Here is a 12847-nt window from a genome sequence, read left to right on the forward strand (position 1 = left end):
CTTTAGGCCTACCTATAGAAACATTTTAAAACAACTCCACATCCCTGCCCAGCCTGGTAAGTGTGGCCAAAAGGGTGTTTAGCATCCCCAGTGGCTCAGCAAGTGTGGAGAGGATGTTCTCCACTGCTCACCTGTTGTGACAAATCTCCCCCCTGCCAGAAGTCCCCCCCCCCGTCACTAATTTTCTTAGTTTTGTGTAGAGTCAATTACTATCTGTGGCACACATCAGAGTCAAATACTTTCTAGAGGACAAACTTTGTCAGGATAGGCAACCGAAATTAATAATTAATGTATGTGTGTTATATTAAGCAGAGGAGGGAGTAAAATGTTGGCAAGCAATAAACATTTCAGGACAACTATGGCTGAATTAGTATCCTTACGCTTTCAAAAATACTAATCGAATAAGACATGGGAGAGATGATGAATTTTGACAGAGATGTATTAATAGACTAGTACAAAATTAAGTAGCCGATTTAGGTACGGGCGACTCTGACAGTCGTCGGCACGAGGCGCCCCCTGGTGCGGGCGGGCGGGGACACTAAGGACGGGGGTTCACCCAGGACGCTTTACAAGCTAGAACCGCCACATACACTTGAAACAAATAGCCAAACCAAATCATTCCGTGTATTTCTTTGTAGACTATAGCCTTGAAATAATACAGCCTAAATAATTCATTTTCATTCCTTCTAGGCTCCTTGTCTGGCTCCTGACCTATATGGAGTGTTTACATGCTGTTTAATATGACATGTAGCCTTCTCATGTTAATTCAAATACTTTACATTCAAATCCATATGGTTTGGTTTCGATACTTAAATACCAATTGGTAGGTCAAGGTAGTCACAAAAATAGATGGGTGTTGGTTAAATTGTGATTTTTTTTTTTAATGATTGGAGCGAATTTGGAGGGCCAGTTTTTTTTTCTGTTTTTTTTCTTGTGTGTGTGGAGCGGTTTTTAGCGGAGCGTAGGAAAGCACATGGAGCGCCGCGCAAGCACCTCTACATGAGCGTTGTTTCCAACTGCTTAACTCTGCTCACATGCTCTGGTCTGCTCTGCATATGCTCCCTCTCTCTTTCTATATATATACACAGTTGAAGTCGGAAGTTTACATGCACTTAGGTTGGAGTTATTAAAACTAGTTTTTCAACCTATCCACAAATGTATTGTTAACAAACTATAGTTTTGGTAAGTTGGTTAGGACATCTACTTTGTACATGACATAAGTAATTTTTCCAACAATTGTTTACAGGCAGATTATTTCACTTATAATTCACTGTATCACAATTCTAGTGGATCAGAAGTTTACATACACTAAGTTGACTGTGCATTTAAACAGCTTGGAAAATTCCATAAAATGATGTCATGGCTTTAGAAGCTTCTGATAGGCTATTCGACATAATTTGAGTTGTACCTGTAGATGTATTTCAAGGCCTACCTTCAAACTCGGGGCCTCTGCTTGACATCATGGAAAAATCCAAATAAATCAGCCAAATGTAGACCTCCACAAGTCTGGTTCATCCTTGGGAGCAATTTCCAAACACCTGAATGTACCACGTTCATCTGTACAAACAATAGTACGCAAGTATAAACACCATGGGACCATGCAGCCGTCATACCGCTCAGGAAGGAGACGCGTTCTGTCTCATAGAGATGAACGTACTTTGGTGCGAAAAGTGCAAATCAATCCCAGAACAACATGCTGGAGAAACGGTTACAAAAGTATCTATATCCACAGTAAAACGAGGCCTATATCGACATAACCTGAAAGGCCGTTCAGCAAGGAAGAAGCCACTGCTCCAAAACTGCCATTTTAACAAATCCAGACTACGGTTTGCAACTGCACACAGGGACAAAGATCATACTTTTTGGAGAAATGTCCTCTGGTCTGATGAAACAAAAATATAACTTTTTGGCCATAATGACCATTGTTATATTTGGGGCAAAAAGGGGGAGGCTGACTCAGTTACACCAGCTCTGTCAGGAGGAATGGGTCAAAATTCACCCAACTTATTGTGGGACGCTTGTGGAAGGCTACCAGAAATGTTTGACCCAAGTGAAACAATTTAAAGGCAATGCTGCCAAATACTAATTGAGTATATGTAAACTTCTGACCCACAGGGAATGTGATGAAAGAAATAAAAGCTGAAATAAACCATTCTCTCTACTATTATTCTGACATTTCGCATTCTTAAAATAGTGGTGATCCTAACTGACCTGAGATGGAATTTTTACTAGGATTAAATGTCAGGAGTTGTGAACCTGAGTTTAAATGTATTTGGCTACGGTGCATGTAAACTTCTGCGGATCACTTACATCTTAGATGCAATATGAAATGGACACCCCCCTCTTTGTTCAGGGACACATTATTCAATTCCTTTTAGTCACATGTCTGTGGAACTTGTTCAGTTTATGTCTCAGTTGTTGAATCTTGTTATGTTCATACAAAGGAATTACAGGGTGTTCTACACATTCAGGGACCATTATTCAATTCCTTTTAGTCACATCTTGGAACTTGTTCCCAGTTGTTGAAATGTTCATATTTACACATGAAAATAAATGTAGTTGACAGTGAGAGGATGTTTATTTTTTTGCTGACTTTATTTGGTCCTGGCAACTGGACCTTTTTTGGGACACCATTATTTTTGTCTTGCTGAGATTTACTGTTAGGACCCAGGTCTGGCAGAATCTGTGCAGAAGATCAAGGTGCTGCTTTAGGCCCTCCTTGGTTGGGGACAGATGCACCAGATCAAGCAGTTGATATTTGACTTCAGATTCTAGTAGGGTGAGGCCGGGTGCTGCGGACTGTTCTAGTGCCCTCGCCAATTCGTTGATATGTTGAAGTGGGTGGGGCTTAAGCTGCATCCGTCTCACCCCACCTGTGGAAATAAATGTTTTTGCCTATTTTTAAGCTCATACTTGTTTATGTACATTGATTTTATGTCGTATGTTTCTCCCCAACACCACTTTTATTTTTATAAATTTGTATAGCAGACCCTCATGCCAAATTGATTCAAAGGCTTTTTTGAAATCAACAAAGCATAAGAAGACTTTGCCGTTGTTTTGGTTTGATTGTTTGTCAATTAGGGTGTGCAGGGTGAATACGTGGTCTGTCGTATAGTAATTTGGTAAAAAGACGACAATTTGACATTTGCTCAGTACATTGTTTTCACTGAGGAAATGTACCAGTCTGCTGTTAATGATAATGCAGAGGATTTTCCCAAGGTTACTGTTGACGCATATTCCACGGTAGTTATTGGGGTCAAATTTGTCTCCACTTTTGTGGATTGGGGTGATCAGTCCTTGGTTCCAAATATTGGGGAAGATGCCAGAGCTAAGGATGATGTTTAAGTATAGCCAATTGGAATTTGTTGTCTGTATCATTTCATTGAGGATACCATCAACACCACAGGCCTTTTGGGGTTGCAGGGTTTGTATTTTGTCCTGTAGTTTATTCAATGTATTTGGAGAATCCAGTGGGTTCTGGTAGTATTTTATACTTGATTCTAAGATTTGTATTTAGTCATATGTTTTTGTTCTTTGTTATAGGGCCAAAAAGATTGGAGAAGTGGTTTATCCATACATCTCCGTTTTGGATAGATAACTCTTGTTGTTTGTTCTGTATTTTCTAATTTTCCCAGAAGTGGTTAGAGTCTATGGATTCTTCAATTACATTGAGCTGATTTCTGACGTGCTGTTCTTTCTTTTTCCGTGGTGTATTTCTGTAATGTTTTAGTGATTCACCATAGTGAAGGCAAAGACTCAGGTGTTCTGTATCTCTCGCTCTCTCTCTCTCCCCTTTAGTATGTTGCTAACACCATGGGACAGCATCTCTGCCGGTCTGTGACCCTTTCATGTCATCCTCTGTGTCAATCTTAAGCAGAAATGCTTATCTGTCTGTCTGACTCGGTGCATGTCCCTCTGTCTGTGCTTAAGCACTTTGTAACCACATTAAACCCATCTCCTCTACTCCCTGCTAGTCTGTGTGGATTTTCATGTCATTGTTCCTTGGCCGTAGAGTCTCTGATGGATCATTATCTGCTGGGGGAGAACAGAAGAAAGGGGAGCCCGGATCTGTGTGAGGCAGCGCCTTGCTTCGACTTGCTCCCCAACATCCCAACCTTTTTATAGTAATCCATATTTAATTAGACATTTTCTCTCCATCCTTCCTTCCTTCCTCCCCATTTGTTTGTTTAGCTCTTTTTTATAGGGGGGGCAATAGATGGCAGTGAGGTTGACATGGGATTCCTCCTAATCAAATCAGAGGGAGAGGCTCCAGGGACTTTATGGTTTAATTTCATGAGAGATATAATTCAAATGGGCCTCATCTGCTCTGAAACAATATCAGCCGTGAGAAAGTTGTGACTTCATTCAGGTTGGGTTTTTTTAAAGGCTGAGAGAAGATGCATAGAGGCAGTAATATTGATTGGATGGATTGACAGATCAATTCACACAGGAGTTTTTGAATGTATTCTTTTTTTTAATGGAGTGAAGCTAAAAATAGTTTTTTTTCTGCTCCTTTAGTCCCAAATAAAGGTCATACTCCTCCTGTCATTGAAGAATGTCTGCTGGGATGAATGGCTTTTCATTCGAGACATTTAAGATCTGCAGGCAGTGTTCAACACGGTCCATCACGGCAGCACATAAGCTCCATTCAACTGTAAAAATCTGTTTTTCTCGTTCCTCGCATACTCTGAAATGAACATTTCAATCAGAGCTTGTGTGTTGCCCTAGGATAAGGATGGCGGGTGGTCAGTTTACATTTCAGCAGCGGTAATTAGATTGCTTTATATTCATTGCCTCCCAATGCAACTCTGAGGAATGGCTTATTGTGCTGTGTTTGAGTGTGGAGGTAGGCTAGGAGAGTGTGGAGCGAGGCTAGGAGAGTGTGGAGCGAGGCTAGGAGAGTGTGGAGCGAGGCTAGGAGAGTGTGGAGCGAGGCTAGGAGAGTGTGGAGCGAGGCTAGGAGAGTGTGGAGCGAGGCTAGGAGAGTGTGGAGCGAGGCTAGGAGAGTGTGGAGCGAGGCTAGGAGAGTGTGGAGCGAAGCTAGGAGAGTGTGGAGCGAGGCTAGGAGAGTGTGGAGCGAGGCTAGGAGAGTGTGGAGCGAGGCTAGGAGAGTGTGGAGCGAGGCTAGGAGAGGGAGTGGGGGTGCTCGTCGACTTAATGTCACCCATCCATTTCGCTTTCTCTTTTTGCCTGGCAGGCACTGGAAACAGGAGGCTCATTTATCACATGGTCTCCCAGGCACAGGCCAAGCACATGCATTCTGTCATACCCTGACATACACACACAGTTGAGTACACAACCAACACAAAAACAACCACCCCCACAAAAACTACAGAAACAATGATTCAACCACACTTGCAGATGCTCTCACTCCCCGGGGCAGCCATGCGTGCTCATACACTCAGCCCGCTCTGAGAAGCCCTGTGATTGATTGACAGACCCAGGCTAGTCATTGGTATTCCAGCAGCTCGCTGCATCTACCGTAAGTGACACTCTGATGGATGTTTGCGGCTCCAGACACCTCATCCATTTTAAAAAATGTTCGCCCATCTCGTTCTGTCTTCACTGTATTCTCTCCTGCTGTCTCCATCAGAAGGGCATCCCCATCGGCCAGTTCTGCAAGGACTTCAACGACAAGACCAAAGAGCTCAAGGAAGGAATCCCTCTGCCCATCAAGATCCACGTTAAGGTGTGTTTTATTTTAAAGTTGTTGTTTTTTATACCAGACTTAGGGCCTGCAACCTACTCAGTGTACCCGCACCTGCCCCTACAGCGTACCCTTTCAGAGATCCTGCCTGATTTCACTGGCTGCATACATTACCCAAGAACCTCCATTATTCATACTGTTACACTGAAGAATGCTTTTCCATTTGCATTCATTAAGCAGTATCCAGGGGGATGTAAAAGTCGCACAGAATTTAGAGCATATAAAAGGATAGAATCATTTTTGCTACTCATGGGCTCCATCTGCTGGTCACTACCAGCATCTCCTCAATACACAAATGTCCTTTTGTGAACAGTAGAATTTCCCTTGCCATGTCAATCTCCACAGAGTAATTATCATTCATGCACTTTGTTTGGCTTCATATAATACACTATATATACATAAGCATGTGGACATCCCTTCAAAATAATGGATTTGGCTATTTCAGCCACACCCGTTGTTGACAGGTGTATAAAATCAAGCACACAGCCATGCAATCGCCATAGACAAACATTGGCAGTAGAATGGCCTTACTGAAGAGCTCAGTAACTTTCAATGTGGCTCCGTCACAGGATGCCACCTTTCCAACTAGTCAGTCAGTCAAATTTCTGCCCTGCTAGAGCTGCCCCGGTCAGCTGTAAGTGCTGTTATTGTGAAAACATCTAGAAGCAACAACGGCTCAGCCGTGACGTGGTAGCCACACAAGCTCATAGAGCGGGGCCGTCTGTCCTTGGTTGCAACACTCACTACCGAGTTCCAAACTGCCTCAGGAAGCAACATCAGCACAAGAACTGTTTGTCGGAAGCTTCATGAAATGGGTTTCCATGGCGAGCAGCACACAAGCCTAAAATCACCATGCGCAATGCCAAGTGACATTGGAGCAGTGGAAACGTGTTCTCTGGAGTGATGAATCATGCTTCACCATCTGGCGTTCCGACCAACAAATCTGGGTTTGTCAGTTGCCAGGAGAACGCTACCTGCTCCACAATGCATAGTGCCAACTGTAAAGTTTGGTGGAGGAGGAATAATGGTCTGGGGCTGTTTTTCATGGTTCAGGCTAGGCCTTAGTTCCAGTGAAGGGAAATCTTAACGCTACAGCAGAGCATATAACTTTGTGGCAACAGTTTTGGGAAGGCCCTTTCCTGTTTCAGCATGACAATGAACCCGTGCACATAGCGAGGTCCATACAGAAGTGGTTTGTCGAGATCGGTGTGGAAGAACTTGACTGGCCTGCACAGAGCCCTGACTTCAACCCCATCGAACACCTTTGGGATGAATTGGAACACTGACTGGGAGCCTGGCCTAATAGCCCAACATCAGTCCTGACCTCACTAATGGCCTTGTGTCTGAATGGAACTAAGTCCCAGCAGCCATGTTCTAACATCTAGTGGAAAGCCTTCCAGAAGAGTGGAGTCTGTTATAGCAGCAAAGGGGGGACCAACTCCATATTAATGCCCATGATTTTGGAATGAGATGTTCTACAAGCAGGTGTCCACATACTTTTGGTCATGTAGTGTGTGTGTGTGTATATATATATATATATATATACTGCTCAAAAAATAAAGGGAACACTTAAACAACACAGTGTAACTCCAAGTCAATCACACTTCTGTGAAATCAAACTGTCCACTTAGGAAGCAACACTGATTGACAATAAATTTCACATGCTGTTGTGCAAATGGAATAGACAACAGGTGAAAATTATAGGCAATTAGCAAGACATCCCCAATTAAGGAGTGGTTCTGCAGGTGGTGACCTCAGTTCCTATGCTTCCTGGCTGATGTTTTGGTCACTTTTGAATGCTGGCGGTGCTTTCACTCTAGTGGTAGCATGAGACTGAGTCTACAACCCACACAAGTGGATCAGGTAGTGCAGCTCATCCAGGATGGCACATCAATGCGAGCTGTGGCAAGAAGGTTTGCTGTGTCTGTCAGCGTAGTGTCCAGAGCATGGAGGTGCTACCAGGAGACAGGCCAGTACATCAGGAGACGTGGAGGAGGCCAACAACCCAGCAGCAGGACCGCTACCTACGCCTTTGTGCAAGGAGGAGCAAGAGGAGCACTGCCAGAGCCCTGCAAAATGACCTCCAGCAGGCCATAAATATGCATGTGTCTGCTCAAACGGTCAGAAACAGGCTCCATGAGGGTGGTATGAGGGCCCGACGTCCACAGGTGGGGGTTGTGCTTACAGCCCAACACCGTGCAGTGGCAAACTCGCCACTGGCGCCCTGTGCTCTTCACAGATGAAAGCAAGTTCACACTGAGCACATGTGACAGAGTGTGGAGACGCCGTGGAGAACGTTCTGCTGCCTGCAACATCCTCCAGCAAGACCGGTTTGGCGGTGGGTCAGTCATGGTGTGGGGTGGCATTTCTTTGGGGGGCCGCACAGCCCTCCATGTGCTCGCCAGAGGTAGCCTGACTGCCATTAGGTACCGAGATGAGATCCTCAGACCCCTTGTGAGACCATATGCTGGTGCGGTTGGCCCTGGGTTCCTCCTAATGCAAGACAATGCTAGACCTCATGTGGCTGGAGTGTGTCAGCAGTTCCTGCAAGAGGAAGGCATTGATGCTATGGACTGGCCCGCCCGTTCCCCAGACCTGAATCCAATTGAGCACATCTGGGACATCATGTCTCGCTCCATCCACCAACCAGTTGCACCACAGACTGTCCAGGAGTTGGCGGATGCTTTAGTCCAGGTCTGGGAGGAGATCCCTCAGGAGACCATCCGCCACCTCATCAGGAGCATGCCCAGGCGTTGTAGGGAGGTCATACAGGCACGTGGAGGCCACACACACTACTGAGCCTCATTTTGACTTGTTTTAAGGACATTACATCAAAGTTGGATCAGCCTGTAGTTTGGTTTTCCACTTTAATTTTGAGTGTGACTCCAAATCCAGACCTTTTAAGTTCCTCGGCATACACATCACAGACAAACTGAATTGGTCCACCCACACAGACAGCATCGTGAAAAAGGCGCAGCAGCGCCTCTTCAACCTCAGGAGGCTGAAGAAATTCTGCTTGTCACCAAAAGCACTCACAAACTTCTACAGATGCACAATCGAGAGCATCCTGGCGGGCTGTATCACCGCCTGGTACGGCAACTGCTCCGCCCACAACCGTAAGGCTCTCCAGAGGGTAGTGAGGTCTGCACAACGCATCACCGGGGGCAAACTACCTGCCCTCCAGGACACCTACACCAACCCGATGTTACAGGAAGGCCATAAAGATCATCAAGGACATCAACCACCCGAGCCACTGCCTGTTCACTGTTCACCCCGCTATCATCCAGAAGGCGAGGTCAGTACAGGTGCATCAAAGCTGGGACCGAGAGACTGAAAAACAGCTTCTATCTCAAGGCCATCAGACTGTTAAACAGCCACCACTAACATTGAGTGGCAGCTGCCAACACACTGACACTGACACTGACTCAACTCCAGCCACTTTAATAATGGGAATTAATGGGAAATGATGTAAATATATCACTAGCCACTTTAAACAATGCTACCTTATATAATGTTACTTACCCTACATTATTCATCTCATATGCATACGTATATACTGTACTCTATATCATCGACTGCATCCTTATGTAATACATGTATCACTAGCCACTTTAACTATGCCACTTTGTTTACATACTCATCTCAGATGTATATACTGTACTCGATACCATCTACTGTATCTTGCCTATGCTGCTCTGTACCATCACTCATTCATATATCCTTATGTACATATTCTTTATCCCCTTACACTGTGTATAAGACAGTAGTTTTGGAATTGTTAGTTAGATTACTTGTTGGTTATTACTGCATTGTCGGAACTAGAAGCACAAGCATTTCGCTACACTCGCATTAACATCTGCTAACCATGTGTATGTGACAAATACAATTTGATTTGATTTGATCCATGGGTTGATAAATTTGATTTCCATTGATAATTTATATATCTATATATCTATACACATGTATTGATGAGCTTCACCCTCTAATGCGATCTCCCAGACAGACCTGGATTAGCTAGTGTAGTGGATGTCTCTCCCTAGCATGCCACAGTGCGTTTGGAACCTTTGCAGCCTTGATCTGTCTTGTGTTCATTTCTCTCTCCCTGTCTGACTCATCCTGTTCAACAAAAAGAAAGAAGTCGCAAATCTTATTTTACAAAGTCACCATCCCTAAATCAAGAGTAATTCTTGAATGTCTACCGGATCCATGCCAGGATCATTGGGCCGTCCCAACTAATGGCTATTTCATAGATGGGGGACAAATGGTGTCATTTCAATGTGAAGTCACTAATGATAGATCATTCCATTGACAAGGTAATGCAGAACCGAGGTTGGGAGAGCAACTTTCCACTTCATAAAGCGTCCATTCCTCTTTTGATCACACCTTGATTGATGGATTAAAAGGCATCTAAAACTCTCTCCCTCACCATCTCTCCCCCTCCCTGCAGCCTGACAGGACGTATGACCTGACGATTGGCCAACCCACAGTGTCCTACTTCCTCAAGCAGGCGGCTGGCATCCAGAAAGGAGCCAGCAAAACAGGTAAGGTTTGGACCTTGTTGACAGGTAAGGTTTGGACCTCTGTTCTTCCGTTTACTCCATCGCTGTAAATGTCTGTCTGTCTGAGGCCTAGCCCTGTACCGGCGGGACGGACGGACAGACCGACGTCTCCCACAGGGCGTTAGGGCTGAGATTGAATGTCTTTGATTGATGATATATTTATGATCGACGGGGGAACTTTAAGCCAGGCAATTACAGGCAGGAAGGTAGTGGGAGAGGTGGTGGGCTGAAGAAAGAGAATTATGGATTTCCCCCGTCTGCACCGGCTACTCCCTCCCTCCGATTGCTCCTTCGTTTCCCCCCCGCACTCGGCTCTCCTTTGCTCCCCAACTTTTCTTTCTTCCACCCTCTGCTCCCCTTGGTTTCTTGTCTATCGTTTCCCCTCAGTTTCTTCATCTTATTCCCATTCTGGACTCCATCTCTTTCTCCATCTCTAGGCCATGAGATAGCAGGGAAGGTGTCTGTAAGGGCGGTGTATGAGATTGCTCAGGTCAAGGCCCAAGACGAGGCCTTCAAGATGCAGAACGCTTCTATAGAGACTGTCGTCAAGAGCATCATCGGCTCGGCTCGCTCGTTGGGCATTGAGATCGTCAATGAGTAAGACCCTCGTCTCTCAAAGTGCCCAGTGTCATTAATGTCATACATGTGATTCAGCACTAAAGCACTGTGACGCGCACACACATGAATAATATTGGTACAATACATAGTAATGAAAAACTATAGGGTCATACTCTATAGAGCCCCACAGTGGAGTTGTCATAATACCCATAAAATACCCATTTGTGGTCAAACAGGGAAATGGTTCCAATCATTTTTCCACCATTAATTTTCCCCATAGGGAATTTTAGAAACACTTAAATAAGGGCTGTGTTTCGTGTAGACTTACCTTAGCGTGACGTGTTGATAACTGTGTAAATCTCTGTCGGACAAGGTGACTTTTATCAGTATATAAAGGTTCTATTTACTCTGATTTGAAAATGCTAATTAGCATCATCATGCAAGACAAATCCCTGCAAGCTCCTGCACGTCATCTCTAGCTGACATCTTAGCTGACAGGTTTTGTGTCAATTTAAGACTTGCACAAGACAGTTTTCAGATTTGTCCATTTAAGGAAATGTAGCCAATTTATGAATTCCTAATGTAGATAACATTAGTTAATCCAGAGATTCTTACCTTTGCCTCGATTCGGCAGTCTCATTCAGATCATGGCATTTGTAGGTCTTTATGATGGCCACATTAGCAGCTAATTTGCGTTTCATTTTTGGGGGGTAAATACAGGGGAATATATTGGTAAAAGTTGCCTTGTCCAAGAGCTTTACAGGTTATCAGAACATCAGCCTACATGAAACACAGCCCTTATTTTTAAATGTTTTTAAATCCCCTATGAGAGAGATGAATGGTGGGGGGAAAAATTGGAACCATTTCCTTGTTTGACCGCTAGGTTTTATAGGTATTATGACTCATACTTTGGTCCTCTATTGTACTCTCATATGCATTGATAGACTGGAAAGTGTCATTGTCATCATTGGCACTGTTATGGTTCTGTTGTGACGCACCGTTATTCAGTTAGGACTACTTAATTTTTCCTCCCCTCTTTTGATCCCTCTCTCTCTCCTTCCCTCCCTCTCATCCCACCTGCAGTTTATCGGCCGAGGAGTACAATACTTTCCTGGAGGAGAAGGAGGAGAGGTTGAGAGCGGAGGCAGCAGCTGCAGACGAGGCAGTGTCAGTGAAGAAGAAATGAGAGCCGCCCTCTATGCTACCGATGTATTTATACTGACCCTGTAACCTACACATACCACTCACATACACACATTCTGTCATAACTGTCATTCTGCTCTGTATTGCTAAGCGAAATAAACGTCTGTTATTAGGAATGATTTCAAGTGTATGACTGTATTTATGCCAGTTTTCTCAGCAAGATTCACGGTTTGCCTCCAGAGTTTAAATATTTGATTTAAGGAATGCATTTCCTCTCTTGATAAACCAAGACCAACCCGTTTTTTTTTTTTTTAAGGAATTTGTTATACAAATTGCTGCATCTTCTTTTGCTTGCCATCTGTCAAACCTGAGTGTGTGTGGCTAATGGCATTCTGGCTGTGCTTCTGGAGCCATGTATTTGCATTCCCACTTAACACCGTTTGATGAGGGTATCAAGGAAGGAAGAGGACACCTTGAACACGGATGGATCTGGAAACTACTGTACTTGACCAAACATTAAGAACACCTGCTCTTTCCCTGACTGACTGACCAGGTGAATCCAGGTGAAAGCTAGAATCCCTTACTGATGTGGCTTCTCCAAATGCTGCAAGGTATTTAAAAGTGTACTAATTTTCTTGGCCACAAGATGACAGGCGATAGCTGAACTGCTCCATTGTCTCTGCTGCGCTCACATCCAGGCGGCTCACTGCAGTGACTAGTATGGTGCTGGAACAAAATGTTCGGTTGCAGGAACCAGCATGGTATGGCAAGGCTTTGTCTCTCCAGGTTTAGTTTTTAAGGTGTTGAAGGTCTCCTATTTGTACCCTGTTCCTGCAGCTCTGCTGCTGAGATTAGGTTTCAGGTACCTGGGGGGTGACTG

General features: G+C 44.4%; 1 protein-coding gene across 1 annotated transcript in view; it reads left to right on the forward strand.

Annotated features, from left to right (window-relative positions):
• Nucleotides 1-12146, forward strand: part of mrpl11 (mitochondrial ribosomal protein L11) — a 51784-nt gene extending 39638 nt beyond the window's left edge. The window contains exons 3-6 of the mRNA XM_024382863.2: nucleotides 5594-5689; nucleotides 10155-10248; nucleotides 10704-10863; nucleotides 11908-12146. Coding sequence (XP_024238631.1) covers nucleotides 5594-5689; nucleotides 10155-10248; nucleotides 10704-10863; nucleotides 11908-12010 — 453 coding nt within the window. The 3' untranslated portion in view covers nucleotides 12011-12146. The remainder of the gene's footprint in view (nucleotides 1-5593; nucleotides 5690-10154; nucleotides 10249-10703; nucleotides 10864-11907) is intronic.
• The last annotated feature ends 701 nt before the right edge of the window (nucleotides 12147-12847 follow it).

The sequence above is a fragment of the Oncorhynchus tshawytscha genome, linkage group LG21 (genome assembly GCF_018296145.1).
Source record: "Oncorhynchus tshawytscha isolate Ot180627B linkage group LG21, Otsh_v2.0, whole genome shotgun sequence".
NCBI classification, from domain to species: domain Eukaryota; kingdom Metazoa; phylum Chordata; class Actinopteri; order Salmoniformes; family Salmonidae; genus Oncorhynchus; species Oncorhynchus tshawytscha.